This window comes from Vulpes vulpes, chromosome 16 (genome assembly GCF_048418805.1).
Source record: "Vulpes vulpes isolate BD-2025 chromosome 16, VulVul3, whole genome shotgun sequence".
Taxonomy (NCBI): Eukaryota; Metazoa; Chordata; class Mammalia; order Carnivora; family Canidae; genus Vulpes; species Vulpes vulpes.
The window spans coordinates 1,365,174-1,388,100 of NC_132795.1; the positions used below are offsets into that span (position 1 = coordinate 1,365,174).

Consider the following 22,927-nt stretch of genomic DNA (forward strand, 5'->3'; position numbering starts at 1 on the left):
CCACAATTAAACGCAGCCCAAGTTCCAGTCTCTCACTGGAACTTTGGGCATCGATCTGAGTGCCCTCAATTAAAAGGAGCATTTAGTAACATTTAGCATTCTGAGGAATCCAAGCAAGGATGATTTTTGAGATCTGCAAATAGAACCGAGAAGAAGATAGCATGAAACCAGGGTTATTTAGACTGAAAGGCCGTCTTCAAATACGTGTGGAGTTGGTTATTACTCTTGGGGCAGTGACTTACTGTCTTAATAGACACGGTGGATAAAATCAGGAAAAACTGGTTTAAACTATAACAGAAGAGGTTAGGTTAGATGGGAAGAAAGACATTTTCTAACAGGAAATGCAAAGTGAACATGAAGAAAATGTGTGGATTTCATTTCTCTAGTGAAAGTCTGGCCATTTGCTGGACATTGGATAGAATAGACTTATCCATTGGCGATGATCCAAAGCTGAGCCTTGCTCTCAAGACTCTGAGATTTTATGGTTCTTTTTTTTTCTTTTTTAAGATTTTATTTATTTATTCATGAGAGACACAGAGAGAGGCAGAGACACAGGCAGAGGGAGAAGCAGGCTCCCTGAAGGGAGGCCATGTGGGACTCGATCCCAGGACCCCAGGATCATGCCCTGAGCCAAAGACAGATGCTCAACCACTGAGCTACCCAGCTGCCCCAGGTTTTATGGTTCACTGTTGAACTTTGAACTTTTAGAATGTCACTTTTAGGATGATGTCTTCTTGGGAGTAAGAATACTGTTCTCAACTTAATTCTTAGAAAATAGTCACTGTGTTCCATTACTGAATTATTTATACCTATGCTGATAGTGAAATTGATATTTGAGAAAATGCTGTGTTCTCAGCAGATATTTAAGATTCCAGACTCAGGGTGATATTTCTTGAAGCTGCTAGATGAGCAGGGCTTTTACACTTGCTTTCTCCTCACTTGTGATGCCTTGGTCTTCGAATCCTTGTTCTAAGAGATGTTTTCTTTCTAAGACAGAATATAACCTTATTAAGAAGACCTCAGATTCTATAGGTTGGTGTAGGGGGACCTCTGGGGCAAGAGCCCTGGTTTCTTTTGGTCCTCAGGTATCACCACCTAGTGAGTTTTTATGACTTATTCCCTGATGTTCAAAGCCAAACCTCTTCAATAAAAGGAGGAGAATATCTTATTTACAAAATAAATAATATAAAATATAAAACTGTAATTATTTTGGCTTTCAGTATATATTGTTCTTCTTTCCATAACACACTTAACCTCTACAATGAACTTTATTTTTTAAAAAAACAAGGGAAAAACCTGATGAAATACATTATGATTCTAAACTTCTCACATGGTACCTTGAGGAAACTTATTCCATCAAATAGAGATTAACATTTAATAATTTCTGAAAAACCTATCTACTTACCTGTAAAGTACCAAAGTAAATTTCTGCATGTTATGGTGTCTTCCATTTGCTTACTGCTTTTAAAATGCATTGAAATATAAACATTTATTTAAAATACACATTTTGAAACTTAATTGGAAATGAGATTGGGTTGCTTCCAAACATAATGAATACACCATCTAAATCATTACAAATCTATTGTGATGACAAAGACAATTGTTATGTGAGATAATCTATTTTAAAGCTCTCAGCCAAGTTACCCACAAAGTGGAGTAAAGACATTTAAGAATTAGTTTGATCTTAAAAAAAAAAAAAAAGGAATTAGTTTGATCTTCAACAAAGATGCCAAGAACACACAACAGAGAAAGGACATTCTTTCAATAAATGGCATTGGGAAAACTGGTTATCCACATGCAAAAGACTGAAATTGGACCCTTCTCTTACTTTCCTTACCTACTTCCCTTCCTTCACCCATATTAAAAAAAAAATCATCTCAAAATGGATTAAGACTTAAATGTAAGATCTGAAACTGCAAATCTAAGAATTTGCAGAAAGGAAAAAAGTGTAAGGAAATAGGTTCATAACATCGGTCTGGGCAGGGATATTTTGGTTATTACCCCAAAAGCAAGGGCGACAAAAACAAAAATAAACAAATGAAGTTACAGCAAACTAAACAGCGTTTTCACAGCGAAGGAAACAATCAATAGAAGGAAGAGACCACCCGGGAATGGAAGAAGATCTTTGTAAACCATGTATCTGTTAAGAGGTTAATATCCAAAATCACAAGTAGCTCAAACAAGTCAATAGCAAGAAAATCAATAACCTGATTAAAAAAATGGAGAAAGGGGCAGCTCGAGCGGCTCAGCGGTTTAGCGCCGCCTTCAGCTCAGGGCGTGATCCTGGAGACCGGGGATGGAGTCCCACGTCGGGCTCCCTGCATGGGGCCTGCTTCTCCCTCTGCCTGTGTCTCTGCCTCTCTCTCTCTGTGTGTGTCTTTCATGAATAAATAAATAAAATCTTAAAAAAAATGGAGAAAGGACCTGAACAGATATTTCTTCAAAGAAGACATGTAGATAGCCAACGGGCACGCGGAAAGATGCTCAACACCGTTAATCATCGGAGAGCTGCAAATCCAAACCATAGGAGACCACGTCGCCTTGATTAGAATGACTGTTACCAAAGAGACGATAGAGTTGGTGAAAGTGTGGAGCAAACGGAGCCTGCTGGTGGCAGTGCGGACTGTGCAGCCGTTACGGCGCTTCCTCAAATAATGACAGAGAGAGCCCCTTTATGTGCCCGCGTCCCGCTCTGGGCACGTTTTCAAAGGAGATGAAGTCAGGGTCTTGAAGAGACACCTGCTGTCCGGGTTCGTGGCAGCCGCATTCACAGCAGCCGAGATGCTTGGCCACTGCAGATGAGCGGACGGAGAAAGTGTGGAATATATGTGCGTGTGTGTGCGTGTGTGTGCGTGTGTGCGTGTGTGTGTGTGTGTGTGTGTGTGCGTGTGTGTGTGTGTGTGTGTGCGCGCGATGGAATACGCTCAGTTCTAAGAAAGGAAGAAATCCTGTCGTCCGTGATACCCTGGATGAACCCGGGTTCGTGTTCACTGAAATAAGCCCGGCATGAAGCCCAGTCCTGCGCCATCCGACTGACATGTGGGATCTGAAATGTCAAAGTCACGGAGGCCCGTGGGGGAGGCCGGTGATCACGGGGGGCGGGCGGGGGGCACGGGGGCAGACGGGGAGCGGTCGGGCGAGGAGCACAAAGGCGCGGCTGTGCGTGTCTGGAGGCTGCCGTGCGCGCCGCTGAGCGCAGGCCGTGACCCTGGGGTGAGTCCTGGAGACCTGCTGGGAGCAGACGCGAGGAGCTGTGGGCCCGCGCCGCGGCCACCATGTGAGGCGGTGACACGTCGGTGGGCTCGACGGCAGCAGCCACCCCGCCACGGACCCGTATCACATCCCTGTGGTGCGCCTTCGGGGTGGACGAGTTTTGCTCCGGAGTGGACTGAGGATCGGTCCTGTGCTGCTCTCCCACCGTCGCCCACACCGTGTCCTACTCCTTCTCTCTTCTCTTCCTCCTTGTCATCGTGTTGCCAGAGTTGTGACCGGGAACTTGGCTGTAGTTTTTAAAGTAAACTCTTCCACTGTTTTTAACCCTTTAGTTTTGCCTCGTGAAGGACCGTTTTATCGTGTTCTCAAAGGAGTTACGTGTTTCTTCTATATGATTTTTCTGCCTCATGACTCCAAAAAAAGGAATCACGTTTTTTGAACTCTTATCTCTCCCCCCTAACATCAATAAGCTGTTTTCCATGCACACACTTCTTTGTTCTCAGGTGGGGTAAACGGAATTTTTGGACGAGATCATTTTCTCGCTGGTGAGAATTTCTTCATCTGTCCAGAGTTACCATCATTTGTAAACCCTGCCGTCTGATTTCCAGTGTCTGTGCAGAACGATTTAGCTGATCAAGTTCTGTTTTTCTCTGTCCTTTATTTGTTCTAGATACATTTCATATTGCTTTTCAGTCGACAGGGGAAATTACGGCTGCAGAAATGGTACACGACGCTCCCTGACAAAGAAAGGAAAAAGATCACCCGGGAGATTGTTCAGATCATCCTCTCTCGTGGTCAGAGGACAAGCAGCTTTGTTGACTGGAAGGAGCTCAAACTCGTTTATAAAAGGTGTGAGTAGCTTTATGAGAACGGTCTTTCTCATCATTGCTTTGGGCTGTTTAATCTGAACGTTTTCAGCTACAACACCCAGTTCTGTCTCTTACTGAAGTCTTTGGAGTCTGGACCCCAAACACTTGTACCAATAGACTAACAGAAAAGAGCTCTCATTCGCCAAAAGGCTTTCCACGTGCCAGGATGGATTCTATGTGTGGATTACGTGCAAGTGCATCCAAGGCATTGCTTCTAGGCCCTTCTAATGACTGTGGATGACGTAGCAAGTGAGACACCACAGTGCAGCTCTTGGGCAGCGTGCTCGCTGGTTAGGCAAACAAGACCTTCTGCGGTAGTGACACTTGCTGTGGGGACAACGCAGGCACCTGGGGGGCTCAGTCGAGTAAGTAGTTGAGCTTCTGCCTTCAGCTCTGGTCATCATCCCACAGTCCTGGGATTCAGGCCTGGGTCTGAGTAGGTGCCCGCTCCTCCCTCTCCCTCTGCCTGCCACTCCCCCTGCCTGTGCTCTCTGTCAAATAAATAATCTTTTTTAAAATGCAGGATAAAATGCTGGAGACATGGGCAGCTCTTATCATTGCTATTATTACTCATATTTGTAGAGGTGGCAACCGAAGTCACAGAGAGTTTCTAAGTGGGCAGTAGCTAAATGGCAGTTGGGAGAGCCAGGATTCAAATCCATATTCTCCTGGCTTTTTTAATTTTTATTTTTTTTAAAGATTTCATTTATTTGAGAAAGAGAGAGCACGTGAGTGCGAGGTGGGGGCAGAGGGAGAGGGGAAGCCGACTCCCTGCTGAGCAGCACCCCCGAGATCATGATTGGAGCCAAAGGCAGATGCTTTACTATGGAGCCACCCAGGCGCCCTTCCTTCTGGATTTAAAGCCTATATAATCTCTCATGATTGCAGCGGCTTGCCGTCACAAGACGGGACTGGCAAGCATCCTTAGTTTATGGGTAAGGAAACTGAGGCCCGGAGACATAGAGCAGTCCCCCCAAAAAGCCCCACGTAACTGATGTCTCAGGCAGGACCCGAACCTGCCGAGCTGGCCCTGCACTCCGCATCCTGCTGCGGCTCCCACGTGGGGATGCGCACTAGGAAGGTTCCTGCCGAGGCCGCTGTAAGACCTGAGAGGGAGAAGCAGAGGCAGCCTGGCAGGTGGTATTTAGCAGAGTAGATGGCCAGGAAGTGCCTGGGCAAAGCTTCTGCTGGGCCCAAAGCTTTCAGTACTAGCGTCTGGGGAGACGTCAGCAAGGGCCCCTTAGGACCAGGCACCCCGGGGACGGAAGGCGAAGGCCCAGGAAGCACTTGTCAACAAGTGCTGCCCTCCACCTACTGGGATTTTCAGACTTGGAGCTCCTCTGCGATATAAAGCGTTGTGTAGACTGGGCCCGCGCTGCCCCTGGCAGCTACTGCAGCTCCCGGCAGCTCCCGCAGCTCCGGGGTGCGCGGTGGGGAGGACGTGAGCAAGGCAGCCTCAGCATCTGCCCGGGGAGCCCGGCCTGCTCGGAAGCCGAGGAGCGCTGGCTGCTCGGAGGGAGAAGCGCAGGTGAGCAGAGCCAGGCGCCCAGTGTGGTTAGGGGCGTTGGAGATTTCCCAGAAGACGTGGCCCCCCAGCTCCGAGCCGGGCCGGGAGGCGTGGACCGGCCGGAGCCATGGGGTAGAGTATCCTGGGCAGCGGAGGCCGCAGGAGGATGGGCCGCTCGGGCCGAGCGTGGGACACAGATGCGTGGGTGCAGCACAGTGTGAAGCGAAAGCCGTGGTGGGGGGTGAAGTGGAGAAAGGACAGTTGCAAGCAGGAGAGGGGCGTGAGCAGACCCTCCTATTGCTGCGGGCCAGGGCCCTGTCTCCCCGTGCGGTCTCGGAGGACAATATTTCAGGTAATTAACAGAAATAACCCAATGGCCACCATATTTTTGTGCATTCGACTTAACATTGGGAGGCTGTGGAGGTGACAAATGATGATTTCATTCTCGGATGCTGGTGGGGAGAGTCCCTGGGGAAGAGCTAACTCTGCATTCGCGCTGTGGGAAACACCCGCTTCAGGTTAGTTGATGTATCGTCATATTTTACTTTTCTTTCTTCATTTTTTTTCTTTTCAAGGTATGCTAGTTTGTATTTTTGCTGTGCAGTAGAAAATCAGGACAACGAGCTCCTGACACTGGAGATTGTGCATCGTTACGTGGAGTTGCTCGACAAATACTTTGGAAATGTAAGTGTCTTTCGGGTGTATTTAGAATCAGTCCTTGTTTCAGCTCTTACGTCAGTTCTGTCTCTATCACAACCTTTCTCTCTCTCTCTCTCTGTCATGTCTAAAATAAGCATTTGTGCAGGGATCAGAATATGAGACCTTCTTCCACTTCCCATAATTCTTTGTAAACAAAGGATCCAGAGCTTTCAAGAGGCAGGCCGTGTCCCCTCCATCTTCAGACCACAACCACACTAGAGGCCTCATTCAATGATCAAGAATTTAATTGTGAAGGATTCCTGTTTTTTTTTTTTTTTTAAGATGTTATTTATTTGACAGATAGAGTCAGAGAACACCAGCAAGGGAGGGGTGAGGCAGAGGGAGAAGCAGGCCGTCCACTGAGCAGGGAGCCCAATGCGGGCCTCGACCCCAGGACCCAGGGATCATGACCTGAGCTTACCTGCCTGAGCCCCCCAGATGCCCCAATTGTGAAGGATTCCTCCTCATTCTTCATTGTGTATCATCTCTTTTCTATTTTTATTTTTTAATCCTCCCTCTGGATTCTTTACTAAGGTTATTTAATATTATTTATACATTTAAAAAATGCCAAACAAATAAACAAGAATACCAAAATCCCTTTCTTTCCTATTGCTATTTAATCTCCATGCATTTAGTGCCAGGTAACATCCTGTATGAGGTGCCGCCATCCTTAGAACCCACGCACTGTGGCAGCTTACAGCTCAGCCTCCAAGGAAATCATAGTTCCCAGTGGCCCCTTCCTCATGGTCAACACCAGTCTTTACCCACCTCACCTCTCTGCATCACTGGTCCTTGCTTGTCACTGATCCTCTTTATTATTTTTTTGCCACATCGCTGAGTTCTGCTGATTCTCAGCCTGTTTCTAAAGGCCTCTCCTTGGTTTCTGTCCCGAACTCCCTTCCTCCCCCCACCCCTCCTACTCTCCTACCTGCCTTCTGCTTCTGGAATCCATGACCAGATGGCTGTCTCTTCCTCTGCAGAGGACGGGCTTCTCCAGGCTTCTCCCGGCCATCTCAGTCTTGACATGCCAAGAACTAAAATCCTCTTCTGCAAACCTGTTCTGTCTTACGATTGAGTTTATTATGTCCCAGGATCCTTCAGTGGTTCTTTCTTTCTTCTTTCTCCACCCTTCACTAAAGGCTGCCCTTATCTATTCAGATGGACTAAAATCCACCCTTCCCCTCCATTCCCACTAGTACAGGTTTACGTGGTTTCCCTTTGAAATCTCACCTCTGGCTCTTTCTGCCTCTGAGCTCATCTCTGCTACCCTTTCCTGGGTGGTTAGTTACCGTCCTCCTGGTGTGCAGGGACCCAGGTGACAGACGTCCCCAGTCACTTTCCATCATCTAAGATGAATAAAAGCCAAACTTCTAAGCTTTCTAGACTTCAGTCCCAGGCCACGTCTCCAGCCTTGTTGCCATGCCCTCTCTTTTTATCCCCGACATGCTCAGCACTCCAGCTGCATGGAACAGCCCGGTATTACCCTTAACTTGTACCGGCTTTGTACGACCACGAGACCCCAAGTCTCTTGAGATAATGACCTGGGACTTAGCTGTTTGATTTTTCAACACTTGTGAGCAACTCTGGGCCAGATTTTAACAAACATTCCAGAAACATGTCATCCAGGCCACAGTCTTCAGAAATAAATCATTGGATTTGGGATGTAATTTCTCTCAGTGATGCTCTCTTTTCTGTTCCCTGGCTCACGGAAGATTTCTTTCTTTTTTTTTTTTTTAATTTTTATTTATTTATGTATTATAGTCGCAGAGAGAGAGAGAGAGAGAGGCAGAGACACAGGCAGAGGGAGAAGCAGGCTCCATGCACCGGGAGCCCGATGTGGGATTCGATCCCGGGTCTCCAGGATCGTGCCCTGGGCCAAAGGCAGGCGCTAAACCGCTGCGCCACCCAGGGATCCCCGGAAGATTTATTTCTATTAAGTGTTGTTGGGAGAGTTCACTTCCACAAGACTTTCTGTGCTCTGTTCCATGGAGTAAGTAGCATTTGCAGTATTGGCCGAAGTGTTATCAGATTTCTTGGAACAGTTTTCACAGGGTGAGTACTTGAAAGGTTTTTGAAGGGATTTTTCTCTCCCTCCCTCCTTTCATCCTATTTCTTCCCCTCCATTTCCCTTCGTCAGTGATGTTAGAAGATGACCTTACACGTTGCTTTGGAGATTTTAGGTCATTGGTCAGTGTAGAGAGTGAGACAGCCGGACCATGTTTTTTTCTCTTTCTCTTGATTCCCCGTGTTTATTTTTAGTTTTTAAAGAGAGGTGTGCAGATGTGTAATAGCATGTTTTTGAACTTGAGATTACTCAATTTTATGCTTTCCATTATTCAAATGAAGCCTGACATTTTGAAACCCACTGCAGATGTGGCCTTTTAGAAAGGCCTGAAGGATTTTCCTGAGGCCCAGGCTTTCCTAGGACCTGCCTCTGCCCATAATTTCTGCACTCTGGTTTGGCCTCTTGTGTTTTTCTAGATTTACCCGACTGTGGTAATGTGAATTGGGGTTAAGTTTTGATCTCAATCTTATCTGGACAGATTTTAGCTATTTCAGAACATGTTGCTTTCTTAAGAGAATCTAAATCACCTTCACCAATGCCAGACCTAGTTAAGATATAAGGAGAATCAGAATGAATTCCTATTTCTCCAACATTAATTTTTCATCCTATTTTGGCATACTTCTAGAAGCTCTGTCTTTGCCATGGACCAAAATTTAATTTGCTAAAAAATTCAATGAATCTTTTATTAAGCTAAGAACAGCTAAGAGCAATTCAAGGCTATCTGCCCAGTAGGTGTTCAGTTCTTATTAATTAACTGTGATGAGCAAAGCCTACCAGTATTCATGCTCACTGACATCATCTCAGGAATAATATATTTCTCTTTGGCTTTCTTTTTCCCTTGTGTTAATACTGAAGGTTTCCTGGAACTCTGTCCTTAATATTATTGAAGAGAAAACTCTGTACTGAGCCTCTCTTATAACATTGGAAAATATTACCTTTCTACGAGAGAGAAATCAAAATCTCTGTCTTCTAATTTATGCATTTTTTGAGAATTTTTTTAATTCCAGGGAGATTTACAAGGATTAGCTAGTTAATCTTTCAATCTTCAGTCAACAGCATTAACCCCAATTTACAGAGGCTAAGGGGAGGTGCAACAGAGTCTCCCAGTAGATAAAGATCTGCCTGAGAATTTAGTCGGCTGCCATATTTTCCCAACATAGACTATAGTATGAGTTTTTACAGATGTGCTCAGAGGGTATTGGTGTTCCTATCCCAGAGACATTTGATCTTGATTTAGGAAGTTTTCTTGGAGGAGGAGGAGGCTTCTGAGTCCTACTGGGTCTGGTGTTGACTCACTCACTAACTAGACCCATGCTTTGGCTCGGAATAGATCTCTAATTTACAGATAAGAAAAATAACACTCAAACAGGCTAATAGAAATATTTACTTTGATAATCTCATGGGGCTGTTGTGAGGATCAAAGAGACTGTGTAATTAATAATACATTACAAACTGCCAATTGCTATGTTATTGTACCATAAACTGTAAGTATTTTATGTATGGTTTGATACTTTAACTGTATGTAATTTAAATATTTTATATTTGTTTTTTTAAAAGATTTATTTATTCATGAGAGACCCAGAGAGAGAGGCAGAGATGCAAGCAGAGGGCGAAGCAGGCTCCCTGTGGGGAGCCCGATGTGGGACTCGATCCCAGGACCCTGGGGTCATGAACTGAGCTGAAGGCAGACGCTCAACCGCTGAGCCACCGGGGCACCCCTGTATTTACTTTAGAAGAGAATTTAGTAAGAGAAGGTTCTTAGACTCCATCTGAAAGTATTTAGTTATTCAAATACCAGAAACCATTTTCTACATCACGTGTTCTGCTATAAGAGAAGACCTGCAAACTGAATTATAGTGAAGCGCAGGCTGAGAGATCCAGGGTATAGATACACAGAAGCAGGAAAAAAAAATCAATAGGCTCATGTGTTTATAAACACGGACACTATTTGTTTTTGCATAATTAGATGAAACGCAGTCATTTGAGCACGGGGGATACGTTCTTGCTGTACTGGGCCGGTACCCTAGAGGCGGAGCCACAAGTATTTGAGTAACTGGTCTGCATTTGGTCTAAGGAATTCTGGGAGGTGATTCCCATTCTTACTTGCAGATACCCCTTGAGGTTAGGCTCAAAGCAGAACCATAAAAGCAGCATCTTGGAGTTGCTGTATGTGAAATGGTGGCTCATTCATAATATTCTCTGTAATTCCAATAGAAGGTCCATTTCCTCATGATCCGGAGATAGTAAATGCATATCCAGGTTGCCTGTGCATGCGTGCGTGTGTGTGTGTGTGTGTGTGTGTGTTGTGTGCACATCCCATGTTACTTGATTCCCATCCCTTGAAACTGGATGCAGTGAACGAAGGCCCCACGGCTGTCAGCCAGCCCGACTGGTCGCTGCTCTGAGGGGGGGTCGAGATGGTCCTAGAGAACTGGATTTAGGGCCTGCCAGGTTCACCTTGCAGGATACTGATTGTTGGTCTCTCCCCACGAGGCTCCTGTCTGTCTCGATTCCTGGTCTCCGCCTGCCTCTGAGATTCCTCAGCTCTTGCTACTCTAGCTCCTGACCTCTCGCCTCTTCTGACGTCTGGTAACTGCTTGCTTCTCGTTCCTTCTCTAATAAGCACAGATGTCTGATATATTGTGTTTCTTTTTGTTTATCTGTACTGTTTAAAAATTGCAAAAGAATGCATTTTTTTTACATCTCCTTGTAGACATACATGGTTTTATTTTTACATGGGATTGCATTATGCATATTATTCTGCAACTTTCTTTTTTTCCCCCTCTCCTTACTAATGTATCTTGGAGTAGTTTCCACGACTGTCTATGGAAATCTATGTCATTCTTTCCAACTTCTACGTGGAATTTCCATGTTGTCACGGCAGACAGAGGCAGGCAGACTGTTGAGGGAGGATGAAGGTAGCTGTGGACATATACACCTGCTGGTTGTTGATTTACCCACCAGATGGTGCTTTCTAACGAATGAGGAGACTGTGACCTTTGCAGATGAGTTAGATGAGTTTTTCTGAGCTGGCCTTTTACGATAGTGGTATTTACCTAACCGTTTACCTTGTGGATTCTGACCTAACTCCTAACGATATGGAGCAGTTGGCTAAAATGTTGACATCCGTTTTATGTAAAGTGGTAGCACTCTGTAGCATCAGAGAATTGCGGATCTGGGAAGCCATTAGTGCCCAACATCATAGAAACAAGGCCTAAGTGGTGATGACTCATTTATCCTGCGGACGTATATCACGTCCTCTTGTGTGCTAGATACCAGGCATAGCAAGATGACTAAGATAAGGTCTGTGCCTGAGCTCGCAGTCCTGGGGGAGAGCGTGGTAAGTCAGTATATATATACTCGGGCCCACAAGATGCAAGAGAGACCACAGAGCAAGTGGTGGGAAATCTGAAATGGGGGAAAGGAGGTTTTGGTGGAAACAGCGTGCCCCTGACTTTTGAATTTGGCCTTGAAAAATGAGCTTAATTTTGCCAGCAGAATAAAGGGAAGGACATGGGGAGGCCATCCCAGGAATTGCTGGGATGTGCAAAGGGTAAAGAGGTAACATGGTGAGTTAGTGGAGTGTGGTGGTGTAGGCTGAGCGCTGACACAAGGAAGCCAGAGAGCCCGTCCAGGCTGGGTGGTGAGACTTCTCTGTGCCAGGCCGAAGAATTACTGCTCTGCCCTGAACATAAGACCTCATACGGGGCAGGCACAAGATCGTCACTTCATCAGAGTGTTAGTGGTTGTTGGCCTTGAGTGGGGCCGGACATCACCCAGAGGGTCAATGCCATGGCCTTAAGGAGAGAGGGTGCAGGCCTGAGCAATGGTGGTGAATGGGGGGAAGACGGGAAAGGCTGGGTTTCATTTACACCATAGAATCAATAGGAATTGGTGATCAAGCAGAGAGGGATGACGCCGAAGGATGGAAAGGGCTGAGGGGGAGGGGAAATAAGTGGACCCGGGGGATGAATTTGATTGAACCACAGATAGACAGACGTTGCAGCTACTAAGCAAAACATCTTTTACTGGGAAAAGAATATGCTTCACTTCACTTTGGCACATGGTGGGTGACTTGGTTGGCCCGAGGAATCTCCAGGCAGAGATGTCGAATGAGCAGGTGAAAGTATCGGACTCGCTCTAGCAGGAGATCAGGGCTAGATATCTAGGTCTGCTAAGACACCTGCGTGCTAGACACGCTCTAGAGCGTCCATGGGATTGTCTATAACACATGCGTTGCAAAGCGGAGAGGCTCTCCTGAGCAACACCAGTGCTTAAGAAGAAGCTGGGTCTTTGGAATGTAAGCACCATGCAGCAGTGATGTTGGTTTGCGGACTGACGCCCCAAGCACTCCATAAATACATCTTAGCCAAATGCAAAGTACGGGGAGAGAGATCATCTGACAAACCTGAGGAGGATTCACCGGAGATGCAGGACAAGAGCTGGCGTTGGATGGTATTGCCAACGTTGGGGAGCAAGAGGGAGAGAGAATTTTCAAGAAAAAGATTGGGGAAGGGTATCCAGTGCTGCTTAGAGGTCAAGGTTGGGGAGGGCTAAAAGCTTCCAGTTGACGGTGGAAACCTTCAAGCGGGTGTGGAACAGGAAAGGGAAGTGTTGGGAGTTGAGGGGTAAGTGAGGAGGAAAACACCAGCAGACTGCCTGAGTGGCCTTTGGTCAGGAATTGGAAACAAGGCCTATTTGGATTATGGGGCTGCTCTTGCCACTTGCTTCACTTAAACAGCAAAATCTATCAGACTCTGCTTTTTTTTTTTTTAATTTAGGATTTTATTCATTTATTTATTCATGAGAAATACAGAGAGAGAGGCAGAAACAGAAGCAGGCTCCCTGCAGGAAGCCCGATGCAGGACTCGATCCCAGGACCCTGGGGTCACACCCTGAGCCGAAGGCACCACTGAGCCACCCAGGCACCCCATCTCAGCCTCTGCTTCACACTGGGACAGTGGTTCTCCCTGGGTGGTCCCCAGGCCCACATCACTAGCATCACCAGGGAACCAGTTAGAAGTTCAGACTCTCTGGCCTTCCCCAGACCCACTGAGTCACAAAATTACAGGGCTGGGGTCCAGCAGCGAGTCCCTAAAGGAGCCTTCTGGGTGATTCACATATGCTCTTGAAGGTTGAGAACCACTGGTTTGTGATATAATTTTGAGAAAAATTAGCACGGTTGAGCTAATTCACCTTTGAGGAGGAAGCTTCGGAGGGTCCTAACGCTCCGAGCCAAGATTTACAGACAGGACAGCAGGAGGAAGGAGGCGTCGTAGCGGGGACTTGGCTTCCATTTGTGCCGAAGGAAACATGAGCCGAGCTGCCTGATGCCTGTCCCAACTCTCAAATTTCTTGTTGTGAATAAAAAGAATATTATTTAAGGAAATGGTCTGCCTAATGGAATGTGGTTTTACTTTCGCCGAAGGCCTGGGAGTCCCCGCTTCTGTGTCTCTGGCCTCACAGCACCATCTGATGGCCTTGCCTTCGGGGTCCCACGTGGGTGTAAGTGTTGAAAAAGCTTGAGACGCTGCCGTACGTTTGCCCCGATAACCCTGCAAGTTTATCGAAATGTTTTGTTTCTGTCCTACCAGGTCTGTGAGCTGGATATTATCTTCAATTTTGAAAAGGCTTACTTTATTCTTGACGAGTTCATAATGGGTGGAGAAATTCAGGAAACGTCCAAAAAGTCCGCTGTGAAAGCCATTGAAGATTCTGATATGTTACAGGAGGTCAGTACACAGTGCTGTGCCTTGGAGAGAGACGATGATGGGGCTGGTGATGGTTGTATATCGGTTGACACTGAGCGCGCACTCTGGGCAGTTTGCAGTTTCTAAGTGACTTAACTGTATTTAAAAAAAATTTTTTTTAAAGATTTTTATTTATTCATGAGAGACACAGCAAGAGAGGCAGAGACACAGGCAGAGGGAGAAGCAGAGTCCCTGCGGGGAGCCTGATGTGGGAGTTGATCCCAGGATCCCAAGGTCACGACCTGAGCCGAAGGGAGACGCCAACCACTGAGCCACCCAGGTGCCCTGTGACTTACCTGTTTTAACTCATTTAATTATCACAGTAGCTCTAAGAGGTGGGTAGCATTTTTACCCTCATTTTGAAGATGAGTAAACTGAGACACAGAGAGGTCAAACAGTCTACCTGATGTCACACAGCCAGCAAGTGTGGAATGGAGATTTGATGGCAGGACCTTGGGCTCCAGAGTCTTCGCTCCTTCTGTTTGGTTGAGTTTCTTTAGTGAGGTCCCCTCACTGTCAGAAAGGTACCAAAAGCTCGGTGCTATGTTTTTCCAGAATTTCATGAAAGGTATGAAAAGATTTTCATTAAAATATCTGTGCTCCCCTGGGAGTGGAGAAGAGGAGGACATCATTATTTCATTTGCGGGAGATATTAGAACTTTATTACTGAAGATGGCATTTATCATTTTAATTAAAATTTCTTGCACTTCCCGGTGAGGCTGCATGTGTGCTCCTATTTGCAGAAATAAATTGGGAAGACTGTGGCTTGCTGCCGAGGCTTAAATGGGCCCTGAAGCATCCTAGGGGTCGTGCTCCTGCCTCTGTGATATTTATATAAATCGCAGCAGGTCTTTTGGGCACAGTGCAGATTTGCCTCATGCACAGTAAGGGAGCTTCCCTGCGACGCCCCATCACTCCTCCAAGGACACCAGAAGGGGCACGTCCCCTCTGACCCTCGGCCTCCCAGATGAGCGACCCCACCTGCTCCAGCGCAAGCTGAGCTGTACCCCAGCTCCACCACCACTGGGTGCTTCTTCACACAGCATCCTGGGGTTTTTCCACCTGCCTATTTTATTTTTAAAGATTTTATTTATTTATTCATGAGAGACACAGAGAGAGAGAGAGGCAGAGACACAGGCAGAGGGAGAAGCAGGCTGCCTGCGGGGGCCCCGATGTGGGACTCGATCCGGGTCTCCAGGATCAGGCCCTGGGCCGAAGGCGGCGCTAAACCGCTGCGCCCCCCGGGCCGCCCTGCCTGCCTATTTCATAGTCTCGGGTCAGGAGATCCCAGAGGATGATAAACTCTCTTTTAAAGATTGGCATTAAAGCCCTTCTTCCTGGCCGACCGATGGCTTGGTGCTGCCCGCTCAGGGGCCCCGCAGGTGGACGGACGGACCGAGGAAGGCCTCTGCGGCAGGCGCGGGCGTTTCCTTGCAGGTGTTCTCGCCTCGGTGCTTCAAACTCTGGTGTGTGCTGGTCTCTCCGAATGCGCAGGAAGGGGGTTGCACGGGGTCCTTGAGAACTCAGTGGTCTGCAAATTCCACAGAAGAACCTTTCTTAGAATACGCCAGCGGTTACTTATGATTCTGTCTTCGGGCCCTTGGCTGTGGAATCTCAGCTTTACGGGAGAAAGGGACCTTTTTTTTTTTTTTTTTTTAACCAGGGTCTTTGGCAGTTACAGTAATGACAGCTTTTTGAACTGGGGCCAAGCCCACCTGGGTCATTTTGAAGTCCTCCTCTGAAAGAAGTGGGGACTCGTAAAGAGCCGGTGCCGCAGCCGGTGCCGGTGCCCCGAACTCTGGGGAGCGCGATTTCACCCTCTGACGGGGAAACCCCAACTGCTGGTTGAGGCGCCTGGTGCGTGAGTGCCAGGTCCGAGGGGCAGGCCTCGGAGGCCCTCGTGAGCGCCGAGGCCCCAGCGTGAGTGGCCCATGTCGTGAGGGCCATGGGGAAGCCGCAGCCCCTGCCGATGGACACCGCGTCATCAGCTCTCTCCTGGACGCCGGGGCCTCCGCTCGGTCAATGAGTCGATGCGCCAGGGTTTAGCGTGAACAGGCACCAGTAATATAATCGTGTAAGACAAAAAGAAGGACTGCTCCCGTTTCTCCCCCGCCCTTGGACCCACGCAACTATCTGTAGCTACAAAAGATTGAAGGAGGCCTTTGTAATACTCCGTTTGCTTTTAGCCCCTGGAACTTTCCTGACTCTTACCTGATAAAGGTTTCTTAGAATAAAGAAGGCTGGCCTGTCCTCACATACTTAGTAAGGAGATACGTACATAGTCTTAAGTCTCCCAAATGCTCGACAGGTATCCTGAGCGTCCCAGGGCTTGACATGAGTGATGTGGATTAAGAAGAGAACAGTTTAATTGGTTGGGGGGTGACTTTAGGAGGGGCCTTACTTTGGGAGCAACAACCTGTGGACAGAGGAGAAGGGAATAGAGCTGAGCTCACCCTGGGGGCTCAGCGGTTAAGCGTCTGTCTTCGGCGTAGGTCGTGAACCTGGGGTCCTGGGATTGAGTCCCGCATGGGGCTCCCCGCAGGGAACCTGCTTCTCCCTCTGCCTGTGTCTCTGTCTGTGTCTCTGTCTCTCATGAATAAATAAATAAAATCTTTTAAAAAATGAAGAAGAAGGGACTAGAAACTGAATGGGGAGATGGTGCTGGTTACCTGTGGGGGTTGCAATTCCTGGCTGCACTGCCAGGGGCAACAGAAGAGGCTCCAGCGCAGAATGAGAAGCGTGGGTCAAAATGCTACCTCGTTAGCAGGGAACCATAGGCTACCTTGCCTGTGTCTGTGTGGATGGGTGAGAAGTGCCTGGGGGCGCCCCAACATCGTCACCCTGAAAAGCACAACCCCTGGTAACAGCCAAGCAGCGCCAAGCTGCAGCACAAAGTTGTCGTACAGCCCACGCTGAAGCCACGAGAAATTTGGTGGTGCGAGATGGGTAACGGAAGGGTCCCAGGGACAGATTTGGGTCCTTTTGTAAAAGGCCGGGGCAGGGCTCTTAGGGTCGTGTCAATCTTAAAACTCTGTTCCAACCTTTGAAGTGCGAGCTCAAGAAAATATTAATCTTGGGTGCTGTTGGTTTCTGTGCTTTGAGGAGGAGCACGGTTCAGGGGGAGCAGTCAGGGCGGCGCTTAGACTGAGCCAGGGCCGTGAGGCATGCCGGTGACTAGGGGCCAGCGAGCTGGGAAGCCAGTAGAGTGACAATTCCAGAGCCTTTTGCTGGGCTGAGCCCCTTCCAAGGCTGCAGGCTCGTATGTCAGGTTTGCAAAGGTAGGATATCTCCGTGCAAAGTGGACATAACACGCGATGAATATCTTATAAGGTATGTTATGTAAAATGGAATATCCACGTTATAAAGTCTTTAGAGTTGGACGCTTCACCGGCTGAGCCACCCGGGCGCCCCTTTGTATTCCTTTTTTAATGGTATTAAAAACTCTAGATCCCACAAAATAGGTGTGGGCCCCGGGCCAGCGTGATACCCCGGCTAACGCCGAAGACACCGGCGGCGTCCGTTAAGAGGAGGCAGGGGAAAGGCCGCAGGATGTGGGCTTCCCTTGGCCGGTGCCCATCCAGCAGGTGTAAGAGCTTTAGGAGGAAATGGGGTGACTGGGCACTGGTATTGCAGCAGAGGAGCCCTGGAATGCTAAACAGAGCTGGTGAGAAACAGTCGAACACCTGATTTTTAACTTTATTTCGTTTTTGTTTTTGTTTTGATTTTTAACTTTATTATCCTGTGAACAGTGTTGCTTAGCCATGGCCTTGCTGTTCGGGCCCTGCCCGTCAATGCCTCCCCTGGCCGGGGCGAGCGAATCCCGCACCCCGCACCCGGTGACCCAAGCCTGAGAACGGGCCGTGCATCGCCGATTCCGCGGCTGGCACGGGAGAGGCGGGGCCGTTGCCCGGGGCTGCCCCCTGAACCCTCTTACTGATTCAACCCAGGAGCCCGGCGTAATACAAATACCTAAGTTCCCAACAGGAAAGAGCGCAAGAGAAAACCCGCTTGTCTTGCACGGTAGAGCGCTCGCAGCATCGCTGTGTATTTTGACTTACCTGTAACTGGGAATCTGTCCGAGCATATTTTTTTTTAAAGTGCTGGGAAAAGATGACGGTCCCGTGGCGCGCTAGCAAATGAGCTGACTGTGGGGATGGAGACGGTTTGCATACTTGGAGGAAAGCCTCAAAATACATGGAGGAGATTCTGGGGAGTCGTGGTCTGTTTACCCTCTGCAGCTTGCCAATAAGCGCACGAAGAGGTCTGGCACAGAATCTGTATGAGGCGTATGTTACGCGAATACCGTGGAGATTGCTCTGATACCTGGCCCGGAGGCGGTTGCACGACCATTTAGTGGGCACGTTTCTCTGAGGTCAGTGGTCATGCACTGGCAGCTGTGGCTCTAGCATTTGTCTTATCAGACATTCTTTTTATGATCAAGCCTGTTGAAAGTTATTTAGTTGCGGCCATATGGTTACGTTGCAAATCATCCTCAAGCTTTGCATCGCCGCTCTCCGCCCGAATGCAGATACGTATGTCCAGGTGTGTTTCGGAAACTTCTGTGCGGCAGAGAATAAGTAAGAGAATGCAAAAGGTTTCCCGTTCTGCCAGAGGCTGTGGTTTAAGGGGAAATTGTTCTGATTTCCTGCTCTCTTTCAGACAATGGAAGAATATATGAACAAGCCTACGTTTTAGCTGCGCGTCGGTTGAAGACGCCCCGTGCCAGCCGCTGCGAGCCTGAACCCTAGCAGCGCCCGCGCCGGCTCCTTGCAGTCTCCAGCATGATGCCAAAAATAACTCAAAAGGGATTTTTTTGTTAACTAGCAGCAAGTTGTTTAACATGTTTAGCACTATTACATGTCTGTGTTGTACCGCACACCCCTACTTGGTGTAGCTCTGGGTGGTAAAATAGCTGCTGCCGTGACTCCGCTGATGGAATATTTGTTCGTGACGTTTGAACTCCACGTGCTATGTCTAAGCTAATTTAAATAAACGTGTCGCAGTATGTTTTTTTGTTGTTGTTGCATTTGATCCTCTACTGACAGCCGAAAACTGTATCGTAGTAACCCATGATTTTGAATGTAAAATATATGTCCCACCAATAATTCTTTTCTAAATGTTTAGCTTTTTAAACTGTGTCATAATTCCAAGTCATGCTAATAGTTCAGAGTTCATACCTAACGCTCGGCATTTTTCACATGCTTAGTAAAACGTAATTCCAGTCTAGATACAATGTATCTGATTTTAGTGTCCTGAATTCCCTTTTTTTTTTTTTTTTTTCAAGGTTGGAATTAAGGAAAATAACCAAAGATAGCAAGGGACTTAAATGGTTTTGCTATCTTGGAAGCTGCTATCTAGTTGAGGTTTTAATTTTTTAATTTTTTACTTTTTAATTGAACATAAAGGGCATTCCAATAAGGCCATGTTTCCTATAAACTCTATGTATTAATTAAGGATTTGCACCTTCTGGAGATACAGTATCTATGACTTCCCTTACTATGAAAACAGTATAATGAAGACTAATACCAATAGCAGCAATTCTCATTTTTACTTCAATTTTAATAATTTTTAAGGTTCCAAGGACTCGTTACTTGAAAGATTTTGCTTCAACTGTGTTTTAATGTGCATCTCCTATATTTGAAGGCTTATTGTTTATTAGACTTAGAGAATTGAATAGTATTACAGCCTATGTGGTAGATGCTCTTCCTTCTTTCTCATTTTTTCATGCCCCCAAATTAACTATTTGCTGCTGACCATTATCATCGTGAATATGTTGTATTCGTGCTTCCTGGAATGAACGTTCTGTCTACAGCAGTAGTAAATGTGATCACGCATTATAGGGAAATAGCTCCTAATACTCGGTCTTGGGTTTCCACTTCCAACGTCCTACCTGTGCCTTTTCATTACCAGTTTTGAGGCCTGATATGATTTCTGTTGAGTTAGGGGTTAGGGGCCCCTCATGTTTTTCCTATGAGAAGAGTGGGCTCGCTGTTGTATTCTTTCTCTAGATGATCCTATATGGTAAATCTTTAGAGGCCATGAAGGAAAAATGTCTTGGAGGGAAAAACGTCCTCTTTGATTCATCTTGCCAGATTTAGGGGAAAATAAGACAAGACCGCAAGAACAGAAGAAAACATGGACCAATTCCTCAACAGAGCCATTGTTAAAAAGAAATAACTCAGATTAGTATATAACAGAATTATTGGGCTTTTAATATCTAATATTTACTCAAATTAATCACGTGATGACAATGATGGCCTCGGATTAAAGTTTAACTGTCATTTTGATCACTTAGGTTTATTTTATGTCTTCAGATTTGTGGTTTTGCCTTTTTTTGTCAATATAGTGGAACTCTTTATTTTTAAAAAGTTTTGTAGAGATGGACTTTATGTAAATCAACACAGTTTCTCTGGTTCTTTTGAAGTTTTCCACCGTTTTGAGGTGAAGGTATTTATTCATGATTCTTTCAAATTGGATAATTCCACCTCAGACCCTGCTGAGCTGTATGTAGGGCTTTTCAGACTCTGTGTCAGTGTCTCACATAGAAAATGAACATAATGATGTAGCACATTGTAAATTTGAGAGATTTGGAGGACTTTTTATGTGAGTCTCGGGGAAAATAATCATTATATTTTCTTTATCTTATATAATTGTAATAAAACTACCAAGCAAAAAATAATAAATACTAAATTTGTATAAAACTTACAAATAAAATGTTTTTAAATTTTTTAATGAGGAACTTGAGTGTGTTTTTATGAGTATAATTGTTTTTTAATCCAATTATGTGCTTGAAATTGCTACCCATAATTCCTGGTGGAGTCCCTTTAATGTGATCTCTCTCTTTTTTTAAAGATTTTATTTATTTATGAGGGACACACAGAGAGAGGCAGAGACACAGGCAGAGGGAGAAGCAGGTTCCCTGTAGAGAGCTGGATGCGGAACTCGATCCCAGGACGCCAGGATCACAACCTGAGATGAAGGCAGATGCTCAACCGCTGAGCTGCCCAGGCGCCCCTAATGTGATCTCTTTATTTTCCTGATGCTTCGAGCAACTTCACAAGCAGGTGACAGCAGATGAAAGAAGAGTATTTGCTGCTTTGCTCCTATTGACTTCTTTCTCATCATCCACCCACATTTTGATAGTCTGATCTCCTTGCCTGTAGTTAGTGATGCCGTCATTCTTTAAATCTAGTAATTTCTTTTCTTTGATGAGCAAATGTAAAATTGGCATTTATTGTGGCCGAATAAGTGAATTTTTACTTTGTTCAAACTTTTTTCCTTTTTTTTTTGCTCAAATCAAGTCTCCTAAAATAATGATAAAGCTTTTCATCAGCTGCTGTTCTTCTAGACCTAATGATTCCTCTCTAGGATTCATATTGTTTGAAACATCACTGAGGAACTGTGTTTACTTTTCTAAGGTTTAATCAATGAACGTCGTTGGTAAATGTTAATGTATTCTTTCCACATGGTCCCTGCAGTTTTGGGTTAAGTCCCATCAGATGCTCGGGGATGTAAGTAAAATAAGCCACCGACCATTTTTTAGTAATTAACAAAGGGAGCATCATTAAAATTTTCTTCAATTCTTATTTCAGCTCTTGACAAACTTGAAAAAACTCTGCCTGTAGACAATGTACTTTGGTATTCAACTGTGATAATCTGTTTTGTCACATAGAACTAAAAACAGGAAGGACTGAAACAAATAGGGCTCTATTAGCTTCACACTTTTTTTTAAAGTAGGCTCCACACTAGCCCAGTGTGGGACTTGAACTCACGACCCTGAGATCAAAACCTGTGCTGAGATTAAGAGTCAGGCACTTAACCGACTAAGCCACCCAGGCACACCAGCTCCACCTGTTGGTAGTACCAGTTGTTATTTATTTATTTTTAAAAGATTTTATTTTTATTTATTATTCATGAGAGACACAGAGAGAGAGAGGCAGAGGCACAGGCAGAGGGAGAAGCAGGCTCCCTGCAGGAGCCCGATGCGGGACTCGATCCCAGGACCCCGGGGTCACAACCTGGGCCAAAAGCAGATGCTCAACCCCTGAACCACCCAGGTGCCCCTGGTAGTACTATTTAATATTGAATTCAGACCTACAGATGTACTTTTATTTCTGATAAATTCTTTGTGAATAAATTCACCTATTAGCTGAATCTCAATTAGCTTTCCCCGTGCATCTGTGCCATCAATATTTTAGGTCGTTTTCCTCTCAACTTATTTGCCCCAAAGTGTTCATTTACTATTTTGTTAACTAGTCTGTTTTGTGACTTCACAAGCATCTCTCTCTCTGGATTAACAGCATAGTTCCCAACAAAGGCAGATTAATCTGAGATGATAGGCTTATGATTTAACCATATTCTAGATTAGGATTATTTCCATGAGTTTGACACATCCTCTTGTCTGTTTACTGGTAGTATTATTAAAAAGCACTTTTGTCTTTCCTTTAGAAAATGTTGAGGGTTTCCAGGAGGCCGGTAAAAGGTGTGGTTCTGCAATTGTGTGAGTTTGGGAGCTTCTGCTATGGTTAGCACCACCTGCCAGCTGACTCTCTGAACTACACCTGATCTTGTTAGAACGTTGCTTCTTGATACTTGCACATGTTTAAAATGCTATTATTGGGGCAGCCCGGGTGACTCGGCCCTTTAGCGCCGCCTTCAGCCCAGGGTGTGATCCTGGAGACCCGGGATCAAGTCCCACATCAGGCTCTCTGCATGGAGCCTGCTTCTCCCTCTCCCTCTGCCTGTGTCTCTGCCTCTCTCTCCCTCTCTCTGTGTCTCTCGTGAATAAATACATAAAATCTTTTTTAAAAAATGCTATTATTGT

General features: G+C 46.1%; 1 protein-coding gene across 1 annotated transcript in view; it reads left to right on the forward strand.

The window, feature by feature from the left end:
- Positions 1-20,835, forward strand: part of AP1S3 (adaptor related protein complex 1 subunit sigma 3) — a 54,243-nt gene extending 33,408 nt beyond the window's left edge. The window contains exons 2-5 of the mRNA XM_072742179.1: positions 3,884-4,062; positions 6,165-6,273; positions 13,948-14,085; positions 18,763-20,835. Coding sequence (XP_072598280.1) covers positions 3,884-4,062; positions 6,165-6,273; positions 13,948-14,085; positions 18,763-18,798 — 462 coding nt within the window. The 3' untranslated portion in view covers positions 18,799-20,835. The remainder of the gene's footprint in view (positions 1-3,883; positions 4,063-6,164; positions 6,274-13,947; positions 14,086-18,762) is intronic.
- Positions 20,836-22,927: the final 2,092 nt, after the last annotated feature.